Genomic DNA, 27,866 nt, shown 5'->3' with positions numbered 1-27,866 from the left:
AGGTTTGGCTCAACTGCCCATAAGAAGTCAATATTTTTTTCAAGCATTTGATGTCCTTAAAAAAGAAGAAGAAGAAGTAACGATTGGCTTAACTACCTTTAAGATATCAATCATTTCGTCCAGGTATTCTTCTTCTTGCTCAAGGAAGAAGGTCATAGACTTTAACTTAACTGCCTGTAAGGAATCAATAATTTCTTACAGGCAATTGACGTCCTTAAAAAAGGAGAAGATATGAATAAACGTTTAGCTTAACTGCCTGTAAGAAATCAGTTATTTTTTTAAGAAGAAGAAGAGGAAGAAGAAGAAGCATTTGATGTTCTTAAAAAAGAAAAAGATAAGAAGAAATGTTTGACTCAACTGCTTGTAAGAAATCAATAATTTCTTACTGGCATTTGATGTCCTTAAAAGAAAAAGAAAAGAAATTTCTGACTCAACTACCTAAAAAAATCAATAATTTTTTTCATATATTCTCTTTCTTCAAGGAAGAAGGTCATAAGCTTTATCTCTTTACGTCTGTGATAATAATTTCGCGTATAAATTAATAATTCCTGGAGGGGAATAAAAAGAAATGTTTGAATTAACTGTCTGGAAGAAATCAATAATTTTTCAAGCATTTAATATTCTAAAAAAGAAGAAGAAGAAAAAGAAGAAGAAGAAGAAGAAGAAGAAGAAGAAGAAGAAGAAGAAGAAGAAGAAGAAGAAAAAGAAGAAGAAGGAGATGAAGAAACGATTGAGTTAACTGCCTTTAAGAAATTAATAATTTCTTCCAGGTATCCATCTTCTTCTTCTTTTTCTTCTTCAAGGACGAATGTCATAGGCTTTATTCGTATTCACCTATGAAAAAAATACTGCCTATAAATTAAGAATTTCTTAAGAGGAAAAAGAAGAAACGTCTGACTTAACTGCCAAAAAGAAATGAATAATTTCTTACAGGCATTTAATGTCCCTAAAAGAAAAGAGAAAACATTTTTGACCCAGCTACCTGAAAAAAGACAATATTTTTTTCAAGCATTTACTATTCTTTAAAAAGAAGAAAAAGAAGTAGAAAAAGACGAGGAAGAAGAAGATGAAAAAACGATTGGGTGAAAAGATAAAAAACGGCCTTTAAGTTAGTAATTTTTTCCAGGTATCCTTCTTCTTCTTCTTTTTCTTCTTCAAGGACGAATGTCATAGGCTTTATCCGTATTCAACTATGAAAAGAATATTGGCTATAATTTAAGAATTTCTGAAGAGGAAGAAGAATAAACGTTTGACGTAACTGCCTATAAGGAATAAATAATTTTTTCCAGGCATTTCACGACGTTGAAAAAGAACAAGATAAGAAGAGACATTTGGCTTAATTGCCTGTAAAAAATCAATATATTTTTAAGCATTTGATGTTCTTAAAACGAAGAAAAAGAAGAAGAAGAAGAAATGATTGGCTCATCTGCCTGTAAGAGACTAATAATTTCTTACTTTCTTTCTTATCCTTCTTTTTTCTCCTTCTTCCTCAAGAAAGAAGGTAATACAATTTTATCTGTTTTTATCAGTGAAAACAATTCCTGAAATATATTAACAATTTCTCAAGAGGAGGAAGAAGAAGAAACGTTTGACACAACTGCGATAAAGAAAATCAAAAGTTTTTTCAGATATTTGACCTCCTTAAAAAATAGGGAGTAGAAAAGAAACGTTAGGCTGAACTGCCTATAAGAAGTCAATAATTTCTTTCAAGCATTTGATGTTTGATGTTTGAAAAAGAAGAAGGAGAAAAAGAAATGGTTGGCTCAAGTGCATGTAAAAAATCTTAATAAAAATTTTTTTTCAGGCATTTGACGTCAATAAATAATAAAAAAAAGAAGAAGGGCAAGAAGAAGAGGTAAAAGAAGATAAAGAAAGAAATGATTAAGTCAACTGCCCTGGAAGAAATTAATACGTTCTTCCAGGTATCCTTCTTCTTCAAGGACAAATGTCATAGACTGTATCCGTATTCATCTATAAAAAGAATACCGCATATAAATTTCTGAAGAGGAAGAAGAAGAACTATTTGAATAAATTGTCTGTAAGAAATCAATACTTTCTTACAGGCATTTGATGTCATTTAAAGAAAGGAGAACAAATTTTTGACCAAACTGCCTGAAAAAAATCAATAATTTCTTTTAGATATCCTTCGTCTTCTTCAAGGAAAAAGGTCATAAACGTTATCTCTTTACGTCTGTGATAATAATTTCACGTATAGATTAATAATTCCTGGAGAGAAAGAAAAACAAATGGTTGGCTCAAGTGCATGTAAAAAATCAGTAATTTCTTCCAGGCATTTGATGTCCTTAAAAAAGCAGAAGATAAGAAGAAACGTTTGACTCAATTACCTGTAAGAAATCAAGAATTTCTTCCAGGTATCCTTCGCTTCTTTGTCTTCAAGGAAGAAGGTTATGGGCTTTATCCGTATTCATTTGTGAAAAGAATACTGCATACAGATTAACCATTTCTCAAGAGGTAGAAGAAGAAACGTTTGACTCAACTGCCTCTAAGGAATCAATAAATTCTTCCAGGCATTTGACGCCCTTAAAAAATAAGAAGATAAGAAGAAAGGTTTGGCTCAACTGCCTGTAAGAATTCAATTTTTTTTTTAAGCATTTAATGTCCTTAAAAAAGAAGAGTAATAAGAAGAAGAAACGTTTGGCTTAAGTGCCTGTAAGAAATCGGTATTTTTTTCCTTCTTTTTCTTCAAGGAAGGGTATAGACTTATATACTGTAATATCACAGATATTACTTTATATCTGTGAAAATAATTTCCTAAATTCCGCATATAGGTTAACAATTTCTGGAAAGGAAGAAGAAGAAACTTTTGACACAACTACCTGAAAGAAATCAGTAATTTTTTTCACGCATTTGACGTCAATAAATAATAAAAAGAAGAAGAAGAAAATAAAGAAATGATTAAGTCAACTGCCCTGGAACAAACTAATATGTTCTTATAAGTATCCTTCTTCAAGGACGAATGTCATAGACTGTATCCGTATTCATCTATAAAAAGAATACCGCATATAAATTAAGAATTTCTGAAGAGGAAGAAGAAGAACTGTTTGAATAAATTGTCTGTAAGGAATTAATAATTTCTTTGCACGGCATTTGACGATGTTGAAAAAGAAGAAGATAAGAAGAAACATTTGGCTTAATTGCCTGTAAAAAATCAATATATTTTTAAGCATTTGATGTTCTTAAAAAGGAAGAAAAAGAAGAAGGAGACGAAGAAGAAGAAAAAGTAACGAGTGGCTCAACTGCATGGAAGAACTCACTAATCTCTTCCAAGCATATAATGTTCTTAAAATGAGGAAGATAAGAAAAAACGTTTGACTTAACTGCCTGCAAGAAATCAAGATTTTCTTCCAGGTATCCTTCTCGTCTCTGTGTTCAAGGAAGAAGGTTGTAGGCTTTATTCATTTGTGAAAAGAATACTGCATACAGATAAATAATTTCTCAAGTGGTAGAAGAAACGTTTGACTCAACTGCCTGAAAAAAATCAATAATTTCTTTCCGATAGCCTTCTTCTTCTTCAAGGAAGAAGGTCAAAAACTTTATTTCGTTACATCTATGATAATAATTTCGCGTATAGATTAATAATTCCTAGAGGGGAAGAAGAAGAAGAAGAGGAACAAGAAGACGAAGAAACGATTAAATCAACTGCCATTAAAAAATTAAGAATTTCTGAACAGAAAGAAGAAGAAACGTCTGACTCAACTGCCTGTAAGGAATCAATAATTTTTTTCAGGCATTTGACGTCCTTAAATAAGAAAAAAATAAGAAGAGGCGATTGGCTCAACTGCCTGTAAGAAACCAGTAATTTCTTACTTTCTTTCTTATCCTTCTTCTTTTTCTCCTTCTTCCTCAAGAATAAATGTATGAGACTTTATCTGTTTTTATTTGTGAAAATAATTCCTCAAATATATTACCAATTTCTGAAGAGGAAGAAGAAGAAACATTTGACTCAACTGCCTGTAAAAAGTCAATAATTTATTCCAGGCATTTGATGTTCTTAAAAAGAAACACAAGAAGAAAAAGAAGAACAAGAAGAAGAAGAAGAAGAAGAAGAAGAAGAAAAAGAAGAAGAAGAAAAAGAAGAAAAAGACGAAGAAGAAGAAGAAGAAGAAGAAGAAATAATTGGCTTTAGTGCATGTAAGAAATCAAGAATTTCTTTCAGGTATCCTTCTCGTCTCAGTTTTCAAGGAAGAAGGTTATAGGCTTTATTCATTTGTGAAAAGAATACTGCATACAGATTAACAATTTCTCAAGAGGTAGAAGAAGAACGTTTGACTCAACTGCCTGTAAGGAATCAATAATTTCTTCCAGGCATTTGACGTTCTTAAAAAAGAATATGAAGAAGAAGAAGAAGTAACGATTGGCTCAACTACCTTTAAGAAGTCAATCATTTCGTCCAGGTATCCTTCTTCTTGCTTAAGGAAGAATGTCATAGACTTTAACTTAACTGCTTGTAAGGAATCAATAATTTCTTTCAGGCATTTGACGTCCTTAAAAAAGTAGAAGATATGAATAAACGTTTGGCTTAATTGCCTGTAAGAAATCAGTTATTTTTTTTAAGAAGAAGAAGAAGTCTGCATTTGATGTCCTTAAAAAAGAAAAAGATAAGAAGAAATGTTCAATGTTCAATAATTTCTTATTGGCATTTGATGTTCTTAAAAGAAAAAAAATAGAAATTTTTGGATCAACTGCCTGAAAAAAATCAATAATTTCTTTCAGAAATCCTTCTTCTTTTTCTTCAAGGAAGAAGGTTATAAACTTTATCTCTTTACGTCTGTGATAATAATTTCGCGTATAGATTAATAATTCCTGGAGAGGAAGAAAAAGAAATGTTTGAATTAACTGCCTGGAAGAAATCAATAATTTTTTCAAGCATTTAATATTCTTAAAATAGAAGAAGAAGAAAAAGAAACTTAACGTCAATAAATAATAAAAAGAAGAAGAGGGGCAAAAAGAAGAGGTAAAAGAAGATAAAGAAAGAGATGATTAAGTCAACTGCCCTGGAAGAAATTAATAAGTTCTTCCAGGTAGGTATCCTTCTTCTTCAAGGACAAATGTCATAGACTGTATCCGCATTTATCTATAAAAAGAATACTGCATTTAAATTAAGAATTTCTGAAGAGGAAGACGAAGAACTCTTTGAATCAATTGTCTCTAAGGAATCAATACAGGGTGTTTCAGAACTATGGGATCAAAGTTCTAGGGGTTGTTCAGTGCAACAGTAGAATCCATTTGAGTATAGGAACCCATGTCCGAAAATGTGTCACTATGCCACTACGGCCCTAAGACGCGTTTAAATTTAGAAAAAATATTAATTACCTAAATAGGATCTGATGCATTTATTTTTACCTTTTGTATATGATACCATCACAACAATTGTTCAAAATGTCTTCCTCCGCAACCTCAATACACGGATTTAAACGCCGCACATGATTTCGTCGGACTACACTAAAAATTTGATCCTCGTTTTGAATGATTTAAAATGCTGCTGTTATTCGTCCAATTAAGTCTAGCTCTGATTCTACTGAAGTTTCGCAGACTAAAGACTTTACATGTCCCCAGAAGAAAAAATCGAGCGACGTTAAATCGGGTGACCTAGGAGGCCAAGAAACTGCTCCACCTCTGGCAAACGGTGCCCAAACCGCTGAGCCAAATACTCGCGTACTTGTACTGCTGAAGAAACCACATTTGCTGTCTAACGTTTACTGGAACATTTTCAAGGAGTTCTGGGAGAACTTCCTTTAAGAAACGCAGATAAGTAGGTCCTGTTAACCGTTCCGGTAGAAGGTATGGCACAATTAAATAATCATCAACAATGTCTGCTCATACATTGGCAGACCAACGATTCTGACGTTTTCTTGGAAAAATTGCATAAGGATTTTCTTCGTCCCAAACATGGCTATTCCTACTATTAAAAATACCGTCTCTTGTGAAAGAGGCTTCATCGGTCCACAAAACATATTGTAAAAAATTTGGTTGTGCAATGATGTGATCCAGAAGCCATCGACAAAATTGAACTCTAGGATGATAAACGGCTGCAGTCATACCTTGAACTTTCTGGAAGTGGTAAGGATGGAGTTGTTGCTCGTGTAGTACCCGCCAGGCAGAAGCGTTACTCGTATTCATATTCTTAGAGACGTCACGTGTGCTATTTGATGGTTCATCGACAACTCGCTGAAGCACCTCTTCTTTAAATTCGACCGTTCTTACGGTTCGACACCAGTATCATGCATCTTGGTCTTAAACATGCCTGTCTCAGCGAGCCGCCGATGAACCGCAATAAACTTTTTGTATCCAGGATGCTGTCGTTCGGGATAACGTTCATGATACAACCGCGATGCTGCTCGTCATTGCAGTTTGTTGCTCCGTATGCCAAATGCATATCCGCCAATTCTTGATTGGTAAAGTTTTCCATTAGCAATAAATGTTTAAAAATTGTAAGCTATAAAATTTAAACATGACATTGAGAATTGACATTGATAAGCGTTGATTTTAAACAATTGTTGTTATGGTATCATGTACAAAAGGTAAAAATAAATGCAGCAGATTCTATTTAAGGTAATTAATGTTTTTTATAAATTTTAACGCGTCTTAGGGCCGTAGTGGCGTAGTGACGCATTTCCGGACATGGGTTCCTATACTCAAATGGATTCTTCTGTTGCACTGAACAACCCCCAGAAGTTTGATCCCATAGTTCTGAAACACCCTGTAAGTTCTTACAGGCATTTGATTAAAAGAAAGGAGAAGAAATTTTTGACCCAACTGCCTGAAAAAAATCAATAATTTCTTTTAGATATCCTTCATCTTCTTCAAGGAAGAAGGTCATAAACTTTATCTCTTTACATCTGTGATAATAATTTCACGTATATATTAGTAATTCTTGGAGAGAAAGAAAAACAAATGTCTTAATTAACTGCCTGGAAAAAATCAATAATTTGTTCAAGCATTTCTAGCACTTCTAGCAACTATTCTTAAAAAAGAAGAAGAAGAAGTAGAAGAAGAAGAAGAAGAGGAAGAATAAGATGGAAAAACGATTGGGTGAAAAGATGAAAAATTGTCTTTAAGAAATTAATAATTTTTTCCAGGCATCCTTTTTCTTCTTCTTTTTTTTTAAGGACGAATGTCAAAGGCTTTATCCGCATTCATCTATGAAATAATACCGCCTATAAATTAAGAATTTCTAAAGAGGAAGAAAAAGAAACGTATGACTCAACTGCCTATAAGAAATCAATAATTTTTTCCAGGCATTTAACGTCCTTAAAAAAGAAAAAGGTAATAACAGACGTTTGGCTTAATTGTCTGTAAGAAATCAATATATTTTTTTAAGCATTTGATGTTCTTAAAAAAGGAAGAAAAAGAAGAGGAAATGATTGGCTCAAGTGCATGTAAGAAATCAATAATTTTTTCCTAATATTTGATGACCTTAAAAAAGGAAGAGGGAAAATCTAATAATTCCTTTCAGGTATTCTTATTCTTCTTTTTCTCTTAATTCTTCTTCTTCGTCTTCTTTCTCTTCTTGTTTTTCTGTTTTCATTTATGAAAACTTCGCAATAGATTAACAATTTCTAAAGAGGAAGAAGAAGAAACGTTTGGCTCCAGTGCCTGTAAAAATCAATAATTTCTTCCGAACATTTGATGTCTATAAACAAGAAATCTTTGAATTAAATTGCCTATCAATAATCATTAATATCATGAATTTTTCTTAAGCAGAGCGAATCTAAATATCCTTCATTTAAAGGTTAGGTTAAACATTTGAATACCGTTATAACTCGCTTATTAATAATTTTGAAAGAAAAATCTCGGAGATAAAAATGATAGAGTATAAAATTGTATACAAATAAGTAAAATGAAAATTCTTCTAACTTTATTGGATTTTAATATAAATTCTGTTTTATAAATTGGCGAGTGGGCTAGGCAAGGACAAAGGCCTGTTTAATTGACGATATCTCTAAAACAAAACGAGCGATTTTATTAGTTCTTTTTTTATCATAAAGCTGCCTAATACAATTCCTAATTCCAACTGCCTAAACAAATTCCCCTAATCACTAAACAGGCCAACTACCAAAATCCTCCATTAACGAACGACCTGACGTTTAAATCAAACACCCTTCCGGCCTCGTTGCCCAACCCCAGCACGTCCAGTGTAAAAATCCGGAAATCTTCGAACATTTTCACCGCCCTGGTGCGAAAAGCCAAAAGGAAGAAAACCCCAAAAAACGATGCAGTGAAAAACATCCATTTCTCGTCCAATCAGAATTTAAGCGGGTCCAGTACCATGTCTCTTGCCGCCCATATTGAGGAGGAGGTCGAGTTAAATTCTCAAAATTTCGAGAAAAAATGCAGCCAAAACCAACAGGAAGTGATTTGGGAGAGTCAAATGTTGAGGAGTGAGACCAATACATCTAATGTAAGTGAGATCAATAATAATAATAATCTTTATTTAGCATAAATCGCTACATACAAAAACCAAAAATTTCCCCAAAATTCCCCAAAAAAATGTCTCACCTCACTATAATATTTATCAGCACATAGGTATACTCGCTATAATAATTCAAACCACATACTAAAATTAAACTTAAAATAAGAGTTAAACTAAAATAGAGATCCTAATCAACATACTATGAAAAATAAACAAAATGAAAACAAACACAAAATTAGGTAAAGGTAACAAAAATCCTAGGACAATATAATAATATGTGCCCTAACCAGCCTTTTAAAAATATTTACAGAATCACAGTCTCTTATGCTTGTTGTAGTATATTATCACAGATTTAACTAGCTACGCTCGTAGCACGTAAGCTCGTAGCTCGAGCGTAGCTAGTTAAATCTGTGATATTATATAAAATATATATTTTTGTAGTTGTTCTTTCACAGCAAGTTCTAACACTTTCTCATAAATCTCCACGGCATTCACCGATCTAAACTCATTGTGAGGAATAGTCTTTTGTACTTTTGGTACCGGGATTATTGTTGACACTTTCCAAGCCTCTGGAAAAACTTCGCTTGAGAGTGATGTATTTACTATATTTAAAAGTCGATTTCCAGCCACACTACATATGTCACACAAAACCTTTTTTGAAATTCCATTTTCTCCGCCTCCGACATTCTTCATGTTTTTCAGACTTATCTTTAATCTATTAAAATCTTGTAAGTCTCTCTGCAGGACGGAATTTGACATCTGGTTAGAGTTACACCTATCGATCAGTATAAAATTGTCACAGTTTCGAGTTTGATAATGATGAACATCTCTAAAAAGGTTCACCTTCTTACAAATATATGATGGTAACATATTATTTTTAACTTTATACAAAAAAAAAACGTAGATGCTAAACATAATTTTTTGCTTAACAGATAACATATTCAGGACGTTATGCATCATTACGATTGGTGTATATCTATTACATTTCAAAATAGTTCTCATTGCTCTGTTCTGTACAAGCTGCAACTGTTCAATTTTAAAGTTGTGGTAAATTGTATAAAATTGTTGAGCAAAATTCAGGATGCGGAGCTGCAATGCTATTATTATACAATAATAGTTTTGTAGCCATTGATAATTATTTTCCCACTCTTGCATTGAAACCAATTTCTTTGGAAAATTTTCTGTTATTACTACTGAAATTAAATACTTTATAATTATTATAGATTTCTTAATAATTTTTTATTATTCTACGTTTATGACGACGGTTGTTCCTTGATATGATGTTATGGCAATATCGGTATTTACTTGTGAAAGGGTTGGCTTAAATTGCCTTTTTCCTATGGTGTGGCACAAACGACACAAGTTTTTACTATCTTAACAGTTTACAAAAACACTGAAATGACTCAACCTTTGCCCTTTTTTAACCAAAAACTAAAGAAAAAACACAAAACTTCACAAATGCCGAATATAAACACAAAGCCGTTTGTCAAGATGACATTTCACAAGTTGACATCAAGTTTTGCCTGCGGTATTGCCATTTCAAATTTTTTAGAAGCGGTTTTAGGAATAAGAATGCTAATTTTTTTTGCTTTGAAGATGTTATTTTTGTGCTTAGAATAACATAATATATCTATTTCTACTTTTATTTTCAATCCAAAATCTAACATCAATAAGTTAAATTAACATTATTATATGTGTTGATATATAGCTGAATACTTCCTCGTTTGAAAATGCGTGTAAACTTGACAACAGAAAATCGATGAATATGTTGTAAATTACACCCCCTACCGCCGGGAGGTACATGTTGAACTCAAACAAAGTTGTTGTTTACTGACTGGAAAAACAAAAGGAATACGACCTCAGCTGTATGAAAGATTTAAAAGAAAAAATAGCTTCAACTGCCTGGAAGAAATAATTATTGACTCTAAAAAATCGACTTAAAAAATCAAACATTCAATAAAAAAAATCAATTAAAAGGGCTTTTAACGAAATATTTAGCTTCACCAATGAAGTAAAAAAAAAATGACTTCAAATGCCTAGTAATATTTTTCAAAAAAGACGGAAAATGCTTGGAGAAACTGAACGGTCATGGTTTTTTTGAATACTTGACAAAAATATATAAAAAGAGTTAAAATTGGAAAGGCATATAGTGTAAAAAGGAAGGATAACAATCTTACACAGCAAATTTTAACTGCCTGGAAGAAATAAGTATTGACTTTATTCGATGGACTCAGCTCGAAAAACCACACTTCGACTGTCTTTTCCAATTCTTTTAATTGACTGAAGAAAAGCGGTTTCAACTACCTAAAAAAAATCAAAATTTATTGATCTATTTGGAAAAAAAAAAGATACCATCTGCTTGAAAAAAAATATATTTTATTCCGTCAAAATGAAAGATAAATGATTCAATTAATTTCCTGGAAACATAGTTAAAATTTTACTTGCTTGAGTAAAACTGTTTCAGCTGCCTATAAAAAAATATAGATTATTTTTAAGTGCCTGAAAAAGATTCCTTTAACTGCATTAAAGAAATGACAGACCAATGCTTCAACTGCCGAGAAGGAATACGAATGAGAGGATATTTAATAAAAAAAATAAAAAACGACGTGGAGATTCAAATGCTGGAAAAAAAATACATTGCTGGATATGAAACGAAAAAATCTATCCTCTGAAGAAATAAATGTTAATTTTATCGCGACCCACGATAGTTAAATAAACGTTTATTTTTGTTTTTTTTTTCTACGAGGTGTACATTTTTGGTTAAACTTCAACGATAAATAGCGGATAAACTGTCCGCGTGATATTATAATACGTTGAGGAATTTAATATTATATTTACTTAGAACATTGAAAGGCTTTTTCAATGTTCTATGTATATTTATGTTTTTGACGTTCAACGAGAAGCTTTGTTACGTGTTAATAATATACAATTATTATTTCATATAAGTATGGTATATTCTATACTATTTAAAGGCGTTTACCAAATGCGTTTCATAAAATGAGCTTCTAAACAAATATACTTACCATCAATAAAACGTTGAATTTTTAGCTATAGAAAACCAGTATAAAACCTTTCTTTTATTCGCTAAATAATTGTTGATATGGAAGTTATAATAAAGAAATCTATTTAAGCTTAAATTGTGGTATAATATACCGGATGTCCAGGAACTCTACCGACAAACTTTACAAGCTGATTCTCCAACACAAAAGAAGAATTTTTTTTTATATGAATATACGTTTTAAATGTGTTACTTTCGTATCTATAGGATGTTAAAACTTATTTTTTCTTTAAATAATTACTACCAAAGTAGATATATTTTTTTTAATTTGCAGATGTATTATATGCATTAGGGGGTTATTATTTGACGTAGGAAAAAAAATTAATTTCTACCAGTGGCGGCCGTAAGGAGTTTATCGTAAATATTTTTTAATAAAAAAAAGTACACCACTTCAATTTTTCTAAAATAAATTTAATTTTTTAAATCCCTGTTTAGTTTTAGTTATGTAATCAGCGTGTGCATAGGTTACAATCAAATATCACTCCTAAATATTTAATTTGACTCTCATGTTCTAACTTTCCACAATATTAATATCTTTCACATTGGTGTTCATTAATTTGCTATTTTTTCCCAAATAAACAAAATTTAGATTTTGATGTGAAAGCCATTTAAATAAATTATTTAAATCATTATTAAGAATTATTTGCATTTCGTTTAGATCCCTCCCAATTAAGTAAATCATAGTGTCGTCAGCAAAAAGCTCTATTTTACAATCATTTATAACATTAACGATATCATTAATATATAACAGAAATAACAGGGAACCTAAAACAGTTCCCTGAGGTACTCCATATTCGTTTATTAGTAACTCTGATACACTGTTTTTAAACTTGACTTTTTGCGACCTGTTTTGTAAGTAAGATTTAAACCACATTAAAACTTTATGTTCAATACCCATCTTTTCCAATTTTTTTTAACAGATTAGCTCTATTTACAGGCTCGAATGCTCTTTTAAACTCGAGAAACACAGCCAGAACAAAGTTGCCCTTATCCAGTGCTTTCAAGAAGGTATCGCATATATTAATTACAGCAGATTCGCATGAGTGACGCTCACGAAAACCTAATTGATTTATCACGAAAATATCGTTAGAATCACAGTATTTTTGTAGTTGTTCTTTCACAGCAAGTTCTAACACTTTCTCATAAACCTCAACGGTATTTATCGGTCTAAACTCATCATGAGAAATAGTATTTTGTACTTTTGTACAGGGATTATTGTTGACACTTTCGAAGCCTCTGGAAACGCTCCGCTAGAGAGTGATGTATTTACTATATTTAAAAGTCGATTTCCAGCCATACTACATACGTCACACAAAACCTTTTTTGAAATTCCATTTTCTCATGTTTCCATTTCATGGTTCTCATGACATTCTTCATGTTTTTCAGAATTATCTTCAATTCAGCTAGGGATATTTCTTTAAAATTTGAGAACTCTTAAATATTAGGGGGATTCACAAAGGTGTCATAAAAGAGAGAATAGTTTGGAATACTATTGATAATATCAATAATACTATTTATAAAATATTTATTCAACTTTGTTGCAATTTGTAATTCATTTGAAATCATTTGGTCATCAAATTTAATTTTGTTTGGTAATAAAATATTTTTTGCAGGAAGTAACTTTAGTTAGGTTTTTCCACATTTCAAACTTTCCACTTTTCAATAACTTCTTTAAAATATTTATCTTTTTCATTTTTAATTTGATTAACAATTAACTTTCGTACTCTTTTGTATTCCCTCCATACTCTATTATCTTTTCCTACAACAAGATCATAACATATATCAAACGTATTCCAATCTCAGCAAATATTTGTGTTTTAAGAAAAAAGGTTTTATTTGGGCACATAGAATTTAATATATTTGTGATACTATCAACAAAAGTATTTGCCAAAATATTCACATCCGCACTATTATTTGTCCATTCAGTATCATAAAGATAATCGTGGAGTTGGTTTACATTGTAGCTCTTCATACACCTACGATTAATAATCACATCACGGTTTTCATTTATTTTCAGAGCAGGATGTACAGCCAGAATACAATGATCACTTATCTTGGGTGTTAAATGAAACTTAAATGACAAATTCGCTTTATTGGTCACAATATAATCAATTAGTGTCTGACATCTATCTGTAATACGAGTAGGGGAGTCAACAATTTGAGAAAAACCATTTGAGTATATAGAAGATAGAATTTTCTTACCATAAAATAACGAAGATCAAGATAATCATTAAAAAAGTCCACACACTTTGCATTTTCAGTTTGAGGTGCATGATATAAAATAGTACAAAGATATTTGACTCTTGATATTGAAAATTCCAGCGATAGACACCATACATAATTTTGAACACACTGTATATATTTTAATTTATATTTGAGATCACTTCTTATTAATGCCATGACTCCTCCAGTTCTTTTGTTATCTATCAAGCATTGTTCAATATGGTAACCATCGACGTTCAACTCACACAAATCAATATCTGCACAAACATGAGTTTCGGATAAAAGCAAAAGCTGTGGCTGCCAATCACTTACAAATATATTAATATTATCTTTATTATTTAAGTATCCCTGGCAATTAAAATATGTAACACTTGAACCTAAGATTTTAGAATCTAATTGCTATTTAATAAATTTACCATTTTAAATATTTTCGATTCTTTTAAGAGTTTCTTAATTAGTTCTGTCCCAAACTAGATGATTAATATTAAGAGACCAGCCATATTTTTTATTCGACAACATACAATTTGAACATTTAAAAAGAGTACTATTACATGCTTTACTATCATGAGTTTCACTACATTTTGGACATACTTTGTTTTGTGTGCAGTCTTTATTAACATGACCATATTGACAACACTTGTAACACATAATTATGCCATATTCATCAAACACAGGACAGCGATTCCATCCTATATTCATTCTTTCTCTTTCTATATTCAAACTGTATGTATTTTCATCCACCAATAATATTAAATTAAATCTATTTCTAACAATATTTGTTCGCCGTATTACCCTCATATTAAAATTTTTTGAACTATTATTTAAATCATTTTGCTTAATTACGTTTGTTATTTGTATCTAAGGATCTCTGCTCTCTTTAGCCTTCTGAAGTATCATCTAGTAAAACGGCAGCGAACCTCTTTGCCCTTCGGGAAATCCAGTCGGGGCAACTTATTTTTAATGGTAATGATCCCAGTAGAAGCAACTACGTCCAGAGGGAGAAATGCAGAGATGAAAAGTGTCCGTCTGTCATGGAGAGTTTCAAGGATGATATATTGCTATCCTCGTTTATGTAAGTTTCATGACACTTAAAGCTAATTTTAATTATTGATATTTAAAGTAATTATGGAAAACCCCCCTTGGATATCACCCATACCAATGCCCTGCTATTCCTGCAAGAGACTATAAATGGACTTCAGGAGAGTGAAAGTCATATTTTGGGACTATTGGTGAAGTATATTGGCGATCCTGAGGCTCAAAAGGATCTCAGTAAGTATAAAAATGAAAATCTAGGACTAAAGAATATTAAAAGAATCCAAAGACACAACCGAATCTCTTTTTGACCCTGAAGCTTTCTTGGAGGATTTTCTTAGGGATTTTTAGGATGGGTTGGGTTTAGTTTCATTTTATTTTTGGACTTTAAAAATCTAAGGATAATCCAAGGCCAGTGTGGCCTTAGTGGTTTTTTTCTTGTATTCAATTCTTGGAGTGGGTGGTTCTTTTACTATTTTATAATAAAATGCAAACTAAATTAAAAAATGAGATGCTCAATGAGAAACCCAATCCCAAGAAATCAAAGAAAATCAGGAATTTCTTTGGATTCTTGACCCCATTAGGTTTCTCTTGTATTTTCTTGGGTTGGTTTTTGTTATTTGAAAGTCTTTTGATACTAAAGCTAAGGGTTATTTTCCCACCAATAAAAAATTCAAACTTAAAGGAAAACAAAATTTTAGGGAAACTCGGAAAAACTCAAGGAAATATTAGATTTCAAAAAGTCTAGAAAAAAACGTTTTCCTGGATTTCTTGGATTTTTTTGGATGCGCTTATATTATTATTATAATTTGAGAGTCTTTTCAATCGAAAAATTCCAGAGTGAAAACATGCAAGAAAACCCAAAAAAAAATTAAAAATCCAATATACTAATTCAGTTTCTTGGTTTGCCTAGAACAGGATTTGAATTAAAAATGAAAATTAAACTTCTAAGTATGCAAATTAGCTCAAAAAACAAATACAACAAAACCCAAAGTGACCCAAGAAAAACATGAAAATTTGAGACTTCATTAAATTTTTTTCTTATTAGTTTATCTTAAATATTTTTGTTTTTTTTAAATTTATTTGAGAGTTGATTTTTAAGCTAATTTAAAGTTAAAAATTTGAGGAAAAAATATTTAAGCACTGTAACCCAGCAAATCCTACAGAAACAAGTGACAAATTCAAGAAAATTCCAAAACCAAAGCACAATAAGCTCCTTGGATTTTTTTAAAGATTTCCCAGAATATTCAATTTTTCTTGGGTTGGGTTAAGAGTTGGATTTCCTTGAGTTGAACCAAGGGCACTTAAATTTTTTTGGATTCGTGTGAGCTTTCTTGGCTTCCTTTCCTTCAATATTTGTCGAGTATTTGGATCAGTAATAAGTACATTAAATAAAATATTAAATTCTTGGACATTTATACATTTTTGTATCTTAAGGATCTATCTCTGGAGGCTCTATGAAAGTCTTCTAAATTTTCAAAAGAATTTTAATTTTTTTTAATAGTTGTAATACATAAAATAAATTAAAAAATAGTATTACAGAAATAGGCTTCTTAGGCTAATAGGCTCTTTTATAGACTTCTTTAGATTCTTAGCTTTATTTGGATTTTTTTAATGTTTGGTGGATTTTCTTGGGTTTCAAGAAAACTCAACATCAAGGATCCCAAAGAAACAAGAAAACCCAAGACTGAAATTCAATTTCCCTTTTCTGGTTTCCTTTGAATATTCTTAAGATTTCTTAAAATATTAAAAAAATCCAGAAAAATCCTTGAAAAAAATTCTAAGAAAAACAAGTGAAAAATCCAGAAAATTTATAGTATAATAAGTAAATTTCATGGATTTTTAAAATTTTTAGTAGTTTTGTAAAGTTTCCAGAGTTTCCAATATACAATATCGAAAATCTAAATGAAACAAGAAAATCCGACATTCTAATTCAATTTCTTTTTCTTGGTTTTCCTTGAATATTCTTGGATTTTTTCACAATTATTTGAGAGTAGATCCAATTTGAAATATATTCCCAAAAACCTAGAAAATCCCTAGAAACCCTAAAGAAACAAGTAAAAAACGCAAGAAAACTCCAAAACAAAAGCATACTAAATTTCTTGGATTTTTTAAAGAGTTTCCAGAGTTTTTAGTTTAGTTTTGACTGTCTTGATTCCTTTAAGTTTTCTTGGTTTTTCATGGGTTAGAATAGATTTTTTTGGAATGATTTAATTGGATTCGTATCAGTTTTTTTTGCTTTCTTTGCACCTCTTTATTTATCCTTGGATTTACTTGCATTGCTTCGTTTTCTAGTACTTTGTTTCCAGAGTTTCCAGTTTCTTTTTGAATATCTTAATTCCTTTAAGTTTTCTTGATTGTTGTACTTGAATGTTTAAGGTTTCCCAAGAGTTTTTAAATTTTTTATTATAGTTTGTTGTTTCTTTTTTTTAGAATACACAAAGTAAATTAAAATACAAATACCTCAATCTGAAATAAAATCAGCATACCTTTGGATTCTTGCTTTTATTTGAATTTCCTTGGTCGTGTTGGTTTTTCTTGGATTTTCTTTGGTTTCAAGAATAATAATAATAATCTTTATTTAGCAAAAAAATGCTACATGACATATCAAAATTAAATATAAAAAATACAAGGCTTGTTTAATTTAATTTACATCCATACACACACACACGTAATTCCACAATCGATGTTTTGATTTGGTTGCGCTCGGGTCGGGCTGCGGCCTTGTTGACTCAGCCAAAATAGTGCGGTCCCACGCTGTTTCCATGGCTGCACGTTTTATCCAGGTCACCAGGACAATGACGAAACACACCACCCTAGTGCGTCAGACCATGACCTAGATATGGATTTGTATGCACAAACTAAATATTTAAAATTAAAGACAATTTTACAGTATAATTAAGAAATATGAATAATCATTTACATATTACCTATTTACAGAAAATAAAAAAATAAAAAATAAAAAAAAAATTAAATAAAAATCTGTCATAATCGGGAAAAATTAAGTTTTTGTGGTTATACTAACATTAATATTTTGTTAAGACGTATTCTCTTTTGAAGAGGTTAACACTATTACAAACTTTTATATCATTTGGTAATTTATTAAACTCACTAAAGCCTTTGCAAAGAAGGGAATTTAGCAATTGGTTGGTATTACATCTTTTAACTAAAATAAAATCAGTACAGTTTCTTTTGTTATAATTATGGACGTCTCGAAAAATTGATAATTTATCAGTTAAATATTTTGGCAAAAGACCTTGTTTTAATTTAAATATGAAAAAAATTGCATTAAAAGCAATCCTTTGTTGAACAGATAACATATTTAAAACATTTAACATAATTTTAATAGGTGTGTATCGGTTGCATTTTAATATCGTTCTCATGGCTCGATTTTGAATTTTCTCAATTTGGTTGATTTTATACTGAGGCAAATTGTACAGTGCTTTTCTTTGAAGTCCCCCCCCCCCATTTATTTTTTGAACGGGTCAAAAAAAATTTTTGAAACTTGGCATAAGTAAATTGGTCTATAGATACTATTTTTCACTGTAAACTAGGTAGTTGTAAATTCCAAGATGGCGGCTGGGCGAAATCTTGAGAGTATTTTTATATTGAGAGTATGAGTGTATTTTTTTGGCTGTTACTTTTAGACAGGTCAAAACGGAGTCCACCGAGTCCATGTAATAAATATTAAAAGTACTCAATAAAACCTTTTAAATGAGGTAACACAAGATTTCTATTTAATGCATTTATTCAAGATGGCGCTTATGTGTTATTTTGACATTTAGAACTGTCGTTTTTATGTCAAAATAAAATAGTGACGCATTTATTTTCGTACACTGATTTTTACCTATTCAAAAATCATAAAAATGTAAAACGTTAAAATAAAAAAAAATACTTTTTTATTAGGCCGCCATTTTGAAACGAGTTAAGATATGGGTCTAATATTTCAGGGTTATAAAGTACTCATTGAGACCTTTAAAATGAGGTACCACACGACCCCCCTTTCTATTTAAAATTTTTTCTCAAGATGTCGCCCAGCCGCCTTGGAATTTACAACTACCTAGTTTACAGTGAAAAATAGTATCTATAGACCAATTTACTTATGCGAAGTTTCAAAAATTTTTTTTGACCCGTTCAAAAAATAAATGGGGGGGGGACTTCAAAGAAAAGCACTGTATAATAATGTTGAACAAAATTGTATATGAGGAAGTGCAATGGCATTGTATAAAGAAAGTTTAGCATAAAGTGATAAATTTTGGCCTACTCTGTTTATAAATACGACATTTTTTGAAAACTTCCTCATAATGTGATCAGCGTGTGAATGAAAATTTAAATTTGAGTCTAGAATTGTACCCAAGTACTTAATATATGTCATTTATGTACAACAAAAAAAGTAATGGGCCCAACACTGTTCCCTGTGGTACGCCGTAATTAACTATTAGATATTCAGATAAAAAATTATTATATTTAACTTTTTGAACTCTGTTGGACAAATAAGATTTAAACCATTTTAGAGCATTGTGTTTTACACTTATGCTTTTTAATTTTTTTAACAAAATATCCCTATTTATGGTCTCGAAGGCTCTTTTAAAGTCCAGAGACACAGCCAAACATAGTTGTCAGAATCTATATCTTTAAGAAATTCATCAGAAATATTTACAACTGCAGACTCGCAAGAGTGATTTTCACGAAAACCTGATTGGTTGGGCACTATTATTTGGTTTTTATCACAAAACTGCACTAATTGGTCTTTAACGCACATTTCTAGTAGCTTTTCGTAGATCGGAACTGTGTTAATAGGTCGAAATTCACTATGTTTTTTTGTGTTTTGCACTTCGGGAACTGGAATGACAGTTGACACTTTCCATGACTCCGGGAAAACATCACTACTCAGTGATGTATTGGCAATGTCCAAAAGTCGGTCACCAATAACATAAAATGCATCAGATAGAACTTGTTTAGTTATTCCACTTTCACCACCCCCGACGTTTTTTAGACTTTTAAGAATTTCCTTCATCTTGGCCATAGATATTCTTTTAAAATCTGTAAAGAAATTATTAGCTGTTGGAATCTCGGGGTTTATTTTAGTTATGTTGGGTTGCGGTATATTTTGAACAATTAGGTCAACACTGTCAACAAAATAATGGTTAAATTTTTGTGCTATATTTTTTTCATTTACTACTTCTGTATCAAAAATAATTTCGCTGGGTAACAATTGACTTTTTCCTGGTAGGAGAGTTTTAAGATGTTTCCATAGCTCCTTTAAGTTATTTCTATTTTGGTCAATGGCCTCTGCAAAATATTTTTCTTTCTCTTGTCGGATTTTATTGACTATGTCATTTCGTTTCCTTTTATATGCATCCCAAGTAGCTTCGGTTTTACTAAAAACAGCTCTTTTATATAAAACGTCTCTTTCGCACATCATAACTACTTATCTACATATTTTTGTTTAATGCCATTTTTTACCACGGGACACATTTTATTTAGAATTGTACAAATATCCGTGACAAAAGACTCTGCTAGTAAATTTACGTTGGAAATATTGTTTTCCCAAGTTGTTTGTAATAAATCTTATTGTAAAATAGCACTATTATAATTACGCATGGTTCTCTTGTATGTGGTTACATCAACATTTTTCTGTCTTTGGTGGCCATCCGTTACAGTCAAAATTGAGTGGTCACTAATTTTTGGAGTTAAGTGTACCTTATGCTGAAGATGTTTGTTATTTGTGATGATGTAGTCAATTAGTGTCTGGCTTCTATTTGTGATCCTGGTGGGTGTTTTAACAATTTGTGTAAAACCGTAGGAATATATGTCGTTTTTTATTTTTTTTTGCATAATAGGAGTACTTAAGCAAATCAAAGTTAAAGTCACCTGTGATAATAATTGTCCCATTAAATTCACTAATCCGGTCCAGGTTTTCATTAAAAAATTTATTGAAATCTGCGTCTTTTTTTTTGCGGTGGGTGATATACAACACCACATAACAGTTTATTACTGCCTGAAGAAATCTCCAAAGACAACAACCACACATAATTGTTAATGCATTGTGCAGTTATAACTCTATGTATTTAATATCACTCCTCCCAAGCGCCAATACTCCGCCAGTTCTATTATTATCTGTGGTACATTGCTCTATTTTGTACCCCTGTATCTTAAGTTCACAAGGTTCTACTTCTTCTGAATATAGAGACTTAAAAAAAAGGATTTCTTTGAATTCTTGGCCTTATTTGGATTTCCTTCGATGTCTTCGAGTTTCTTGGATTTCAAGAATACCGAACATTTTCCTTTTCTGGTTTTCCTTGAATATTCTTGGATTTTCTTAAAATATTCAAAAAACCCAGAAAAATCCTCGAAACCCTAAAAAAAAACAAGTGAAAAACCCAGAAAATTTACAGTACAATAAGTACACTAAATTTCATGGATTTTTTAAGGAGTTTCCAGAGTTTTCAGTTTAGCTTTGACTGTCTTGATTCCTTTAAGCTTTCTTGGTTTTTCATGGGTTAAAGTGCATTTTTTTAGAATGATTTAATTGGATTGGTATCAGTTTTTTTTGCTTCCTTTGGACTTCCTGGGTTATCCTTGGATTTACTTGCATTGCTTTGTTTTCTAGTACTTTGTCTCAGAGTTTCCAGTTTCTCTTTAAATGTCCTAATTCCTTTAAGTTTTATTGATTGTACTTGAATGTTTAAGGTTTCCCAAGAGTTTTTTTCATTTTTTATTATAGTTGGTTGTTTCTTTTTTTTTTATAATACACAAAGTAAATTTAAAAATAAACACCTCGATCTGAAAAAAAAATCAGCTTTCATTTCATTGGATTCTTGCTTTTATTTGGATTTCCTTGGTCGTTTTGGTACTTCTTGGATTTTCTTTGGTATTAAGAATACTCAACATTAAGAACCTAAAAGAAACAAGAAAATCCAAGACTCTAATTCAATTTCTTTTTCTTGGTTTTCTTTGAATATTCTTGGATTTTTTTACAATTTTTTGAGAGCAGATCTAATTTAAAATACGTTCTCAAAAATCTAGAAAATTCCTAGAAACCTTAAAGAAACCAGTAAAAAACTCAAGTAAACTCCAAATCAAAAGGATACTAAATTTCTTGGATTTTTTAAAGAGTTTCCCGACTTTTCAGTTTATTTTTGACTCTCTTGATTCCTCTAAGTTTTCTTGGTTTTTCATGGGTTGGAGTGGATTTGTTTAAAATGTTTTTTCGGCCTCCTTTGGACCCCTTTGGTTATCCTTGGATTTACTTGCATTGCTTTGTTTCCTAGTATTTTGCTTACTTTCTCTTAAGATCAGTATTAAATTCCTTTTATATCAAAGCTTGTCAAATATCCAGAGACATCCAGGATATTCTCAATTTCTAAATAATTTCTCATAATTCCTATATAGAGGACGCCATAACAAACCACGCAAAAATGCAATGGGAAGCAGAAAGGAGAAGCTGCTCGTTGGCGAACGACATCTGGATGCAACACCTGGAAGTAGGAAGAACGCAGGAAAAAGTGGTGCAAAACACCCTAAACTCCTTGATCAGACAAAACAGGCAACTGCAAATCGAAAACGAGAGCTTGTACCGGAAGTATGAGAAAGCATGCAAAGTGACCAGAGGATACCCGGATCATAAGAATCGATATCAAGGTCTGTTACAGTAATTTTCATGAATTATTTGATATTTTTTTCAATTCTTTCGAAATTAAAGCTTCGATGTTTCAATGTTTATTTAATTTTTAAATTCCCTACCAAATTTTTGAAATTTTTAAAATTTCAATGTTGCTTAAAACTTCGTTAATTTTCTTAAATATTTAAATTTCTTCGCGTAAAATTAGAAATTCGTGGCTTAAAATTTTTTTAAATTTCGTGAAACCAGTGAACAATGTTCAAATTTTTGATGAATTTTCAAAATTAATATTTCTTAAAATTTTTTGACAAATTTTAGAAATTGAGCCTTCGTTGCTTAAAAATCTCACGAATTTCTTGAATTATTTGTTTTTTTAAATTCCCTGATAAATTATCGAAAATTTTGTGCGTTGCTTATAATTTTTTTTAATTTTTTAAACTCAGTGAATTTTTAAATTTCCTGACAATTTTTCGACGTTGAGGTTTGATTTGCCAAAAAATTCAATAGATTTTTAAATTTTATCACAAGTTTTCGAAATTAAAGATTTGTTGCTTAAAAACTCTTTGAATTTCTTAAATTCGTTAAATTTTTTAATTTTCAGACAATTTTTTTAAGTTGAGGTTTTTTTGTTCAAAAATTCATTATATTTTTCGAATTTAATAAATTTTTAAATTGTTTGACAAATTTTCAAAATTTAGGCTTTGTTGCTTAAAAACTCTGTGGATTTAATGATAATAATAATGTATTTATTTAGCTTGAGCTACATAGGCAATACATAATATAGATAATATAATACTTATTTAAAAAAAAATACTTAAAAATTTAAATCAATAAAATTAAAAAAATGCAAATAAATTGAAAAAAAAAAGTGTGTAATTTCTTGAATTTAGTGAACTTTTTAGACTTCCTGGCAATTTTTCGATATTAAGGTTTTGTTTCCTAAAAAGTTCGTACAATTTTTAGATTGACTGACAATTGAGGATTAAGAATTCTTTAAATTCGGTGAATTTTTAGATTTCCTGGCAATTTTATATATTCACATTTCGTTTCCTAAAAATTCCTTAAATTTTCAAATTTTTTGGCAAATTTTGGAATTCAAAATTTGTTGCTTGAAAATGTGTAAAATTCAGTAAGTTTTTAAATTTCCTACAATTTTTTGACATTGATGTTTTATTTACTAAAAAACAATTCTTTACCTTTATTGTTCAAAAATTATTTAAATTTCTGGAATTTAGTGAATTTTTTGACAAATTTTCGGCATTTTCTGACATTTTTTAAAATTCAATAGTCAAGTAGATTCCTTGCTGCGTCACAACGACAAACTCCAAATAAATGTTATATAATAGTGTTATATAATTTTTATGAATTATTTGATAATTTTTTCAACTCTTCGAAAATTTTCGAATTTAAAGCTTGGTTGTTTTAATGTTTATTTAATTTTTAAATTCCATAACAAATTTTTGAAATTTTTAAAATTTCAATGTTGCCTAAAAATTCCTTGAAATTTTGAAATTTTTTAATTTATTTTTAAATTTGACGTTTTATCATTCATACATAAGTCCGTTAATTTTCTTAAATATTTAAATTTCTTCACGTAAAATTCGTTGCTTAAAATTTCTTTAAATTTCTTGAAACCAGTGAACAATGTTGAAATTTTCTGATGAATTCTCATAATTAATATTTCTTGAAATTATTAGTTTTCTTTTCAATTTTCGAAATTTTGAAAATTGGTGCCTAAAAACTCGTGAAATTTTTAAATTTTTTGACAAATTTTAGAAATTCAGCCTTCTTTGCTTAAAAATTTCACGAATTTCTTGAATTATTTGTTTTTTTTAAATTCCCTGACAAATTATCGAAAATGTTGTTCGTTGCTTAAAATTTTTTTGAATGTCTTGAATTCAGAGAATTTTTAAATTTCCTGACAATTTTTCGACGTTGAGGTTTGATTTCCCAAAAAATTCAATGGATTTTTAAATTTTATGACAAGCTTTTGAAATTAAAGATTTGTTGCTTAAAAACTAAATAAATAAATAAATAATATCTTTATTTAGCAAAAGCTACATTCAATAAAAACATAAATGAAATATAAAGTAAAAGTTGGCCATAACTCTATTAGGACACTCCGGTTTGTCCATGGATGGTCTCGGTAATTCAGAAACAGCATCCCGGTTCCAAAAATATCCTGTCAGAGGTAGACCATAAATTAAACTAGTCTTAACCTAAACATTATTTCCTTGCCCCACTTATTAAAAGCACAGTTAATTGTTGTTTGCCTTATAATAATAAAAATAATGTCGACTCAGGTTGATCGAGTCGGTTCGATTGCAAGCAGCCGATGACTCACATTTGGAACTTGGTTGACCTTGCTGACCAGACACATTGGTCCCCCCGTGTAACACTTAGAAATGCTTCAGTAGTTCCAAGAAGCTGTAACCAGTATCCCGGTTAGCCCAAAAATACCCAGTCAACAGATAAACCCACAATCACGATGATGATTAAAGCGGAAACAATGCACACTATAGTAAAACTTAATAAACTACATAATTAAAATAACATAATAAAATAACAAACACAATATTACTTATTCATGATAAATGTTCTCAGGAGCCCTCTAGATTGATTCAAAGTAATCCAATTTTTGTTGTTAGCAGGCAAGTTGTTTAATAGAATTAAACCTTTGTATAGAACTGAATTATGCATTTGGGTTGTGTTACATCTGTCGACTAGTGTGAAGTCTATATGATTTCTCGTATTATAGTTATGTATATCTCCCAAAACTCTTTTTATTACAAATATAATCGGGGAGCATCTAATGTTTTAATTTAAAAATAAACAAATAAACGTTATACAAAATGCTTTGATGTACAGACAACATATCTAGGACACCCAACATAGAAACAACAGGCGTGTAACGATTACAATTTAGAATCAGTCTCATAGCCCTATTTTGAATTTTTTCCAGTTGGTCAATTGTATACTGTGGCAAGTTAAACAATAATGTTGAACAGAACTGTAAATGAGGAAGAGCAATGGCGTTGTAAAGTTTTAATTTGATGTACATTGACACATTTTTTCCAATTCTTGTGATAAATCCAATTTTTTTTGAAAATTTTCTCATTACGTAATCTGCATGAGCATGGAAATTCAGATTGGCATCGAAAATTGTTCCTAAATATTTAATTTCTTTGGCATACAAAATACTTTCCCTATTCACAGAAATATGTATATTGCCCATGTCTATAGAACTTAATCTAGATCTCTTGCCAAATATACAAAACTTGGATTTACTTGCATTTAAACTTAGTTTATTTCTACAAATCCAGATGAATAAGTTATTGAGTTCAACGTTCATGACCTGTTGCATTTGATGAATGTCTTTACCCACCACATATAACATTGTATCGTCCGCAAACGACACCACATTACACCCCCGCACTACCTCCACCATATCGTTGACATACAATAAAAATAGCAAGGCCAAGGGGCCCAAGACCGCCCAACTAGCAAAATGGAATTCTAAAAGATCCGAATTATTGTATAACAATCGAATAGCGTTGTTTTAGGGACTGTTTGTTTTTATTAAGCCTTTTGTTGCGATAATTTTGTTTTATAAATAAAATTGTTGTATTAAATGGTTTTATAGTGGCTTTTACGATATATCCTATAACGCAATATACGATAATTTCTTTTAAAATAATATAATACGTTATAAGCCAGTTTTATACAATATCAAAAATATAATTTTATAAGACTTGTATACCTATTGTATAAGAGTTCTATAATATACTATATTAGAGCACAATAAAATAGTTACTTAAGCTTGTCTTATAAAAGCTGTATAGTGTTGCATAATAAATATTTTATACCATTGAATTGCACTGCATAATAAAACACTTTTATACGTGAACTTTAGATACTATACGATATTCTCCTTTATAAATGCCTTATAGGATAAAACAGTGTCTGACAGAATAAATTTGTTCTAAGATCTGCGTTATAACAGTGAAGTGAACCTCACGTTTGCACTAAAATATTTTATTTTGATGGGTGACAAATTTAATTAAAATAATAATACTTAACAATGAATTCTCAGTGGAAAAAAATTACCAAACGCAGTGGCAATATTAAAAGAGCTTGTAAGAAAAAATATCAACAAATTCTTGCAAGTAATCCAGAGATTGCTTGTTCTAATTTTAATGGAAGTAGGCCTGATACCACAGAGCTTGAGAACATAATTCCTCCGATCCCACAAGACCAACCAGACAATAATAGTAATAGTATGGATATTCCAAATCTGGAATCTGAGGATACTTCTTTTGATAATGTAAATGATGGTACGATTTCTACTGATGACGAAGAAAATACAAAATTGCTTTCTGAAACTGAGAAAAAAATTGAAATTAGAAAATGATTTAAATCAGCTGATGACTGCGGTGTTTTTGGGAGAAGAACCTTTACTGCTCTTCGGGGTCTTTTGAGCATGGCGAGGCTCTGCTGCTCTTCGTTTTCTGTGGTACTCTCACTGGCACCTACCATCTTGGATAATTCTTCTTCTGCCATTTGAAATGATGCAAACCCTTGCCTTTTTGTCTTGTATGGTATGGACATCCAGTTAGGGTCAGGAGCGGATTCTGGATCCTGTTGATACTTATATGCAAATTTTTTGGGCCAAAACAAGGTTCCACATTGTTCCCAACGCATGGGAACAACAGTGAGTTCTTTGTTTCCTTTTTCAATAGTCTTGACTATTTTAAACATAACTTATATTGTATAAAAAATAATTATTATACACAAAGGCAAAATTAAAATCTCAGGCGACAACACAATAACAATAATAAATACATTCACTTTTGAGGTTAGGATGTAAGAGATTCTATAAAGGTTGTATAGTGCCGCCAGTCCCACACAACCACCTTAAACAACCGTATAATGCCATGATCATGATATCGCTTTGTCCTTCTTGAACTTTTTGGAGCATGGTTGTCACGTTGACCTAAAAATTTTATAGTTGGAAGAAAATTTTACCTGCATTGTATTTAAAAAAACATATGACTTCAACGATATTCTGTTAAGGGCCCCACAGACTACGTTCTTGTACGACATACTTGCACGACGTACATGTCGGTTCGTGCAAAAACGACGTAACACGGAAGTGTGTGGTCATTTCGGGCTGTCGTACAAGACCGATGAAAGTATTCTGATTTCGTTTAAGTCCGTGGGCTTGTACGATGAGCAAAGAAGTCGGAAGTGTGTGGCGTAAACAGGTTTAAAGTACAATGGTTTTTGCAGATGCGTAGATACGAGGCGGCCAAATTTTTTTTAGTAAAGTTCGGGTAGCTGTTGCACTTTTAGTAATTAGAATGACGGATCTTCGCCAAATAGATCGCAAATTCTTACTACAATTTATTGAACTGTATCGTACCCTTCCATGTTTGTGGAAAATTAAGTCATTATCAAAAAGCATATGAACTACTAGTAGACAAATTAAAGGAAGT

At 30.8% G+C, this 27,866-nt stretch overlaps 1 protein-coding gene across 1 annotated transcript in view; it reads left to right on the top strand.

Moving 5' to 3' along the window:
* The window catches only part of LOC126749555 (putative leucine-rich repeat-containing protein DDB_G0290503), a 74,290-nt gene that overhangs the window by 565 nt on the left and 45,859 nt on the right, over positions 1-27,866 (top strand). Inside the window, exons 2-5 of the mRNA XM_050459271.1 lie at positions 8,069-8,422; positions 14,597-14,787; positions 14,836-14,984; positions 22,143-22,391. Of these exons, the coding sequence (XP_050315228.1) occupies positions 8,069-8,422; positions 14,597-14,787; positions 14,836-14,984; positions 22,143-22,391 (943 nt within the window). The remainder of the gene's footprint in view (positions 1-8,068; positions 8,423-14,596; positions 14,788-14,835; positions 14,985-22,142; positions 22,392-27,866) is intronic.

This window comes from Anthonomus grandis, chromosome 2, assembly GCF_022605725.1.
Source record: "Anthonomus grandis grandis chromosome 2, icAntGran1.3, whole genome shotgun sequence".
In the NCBI taxonomy this organism is placed as follows: domain Eukaryota; kingdom Metazoa; phylum Arthropoda; class Insecta; order Coleoptera; family Curculionidae; genus Anthonomus; species Anthonomus grandis.
The sequence above is the reverse complement of the archived record's forward strand: the minus strand, read 5'-3'. Positions and strand labels throughout refer to the sequence as shown.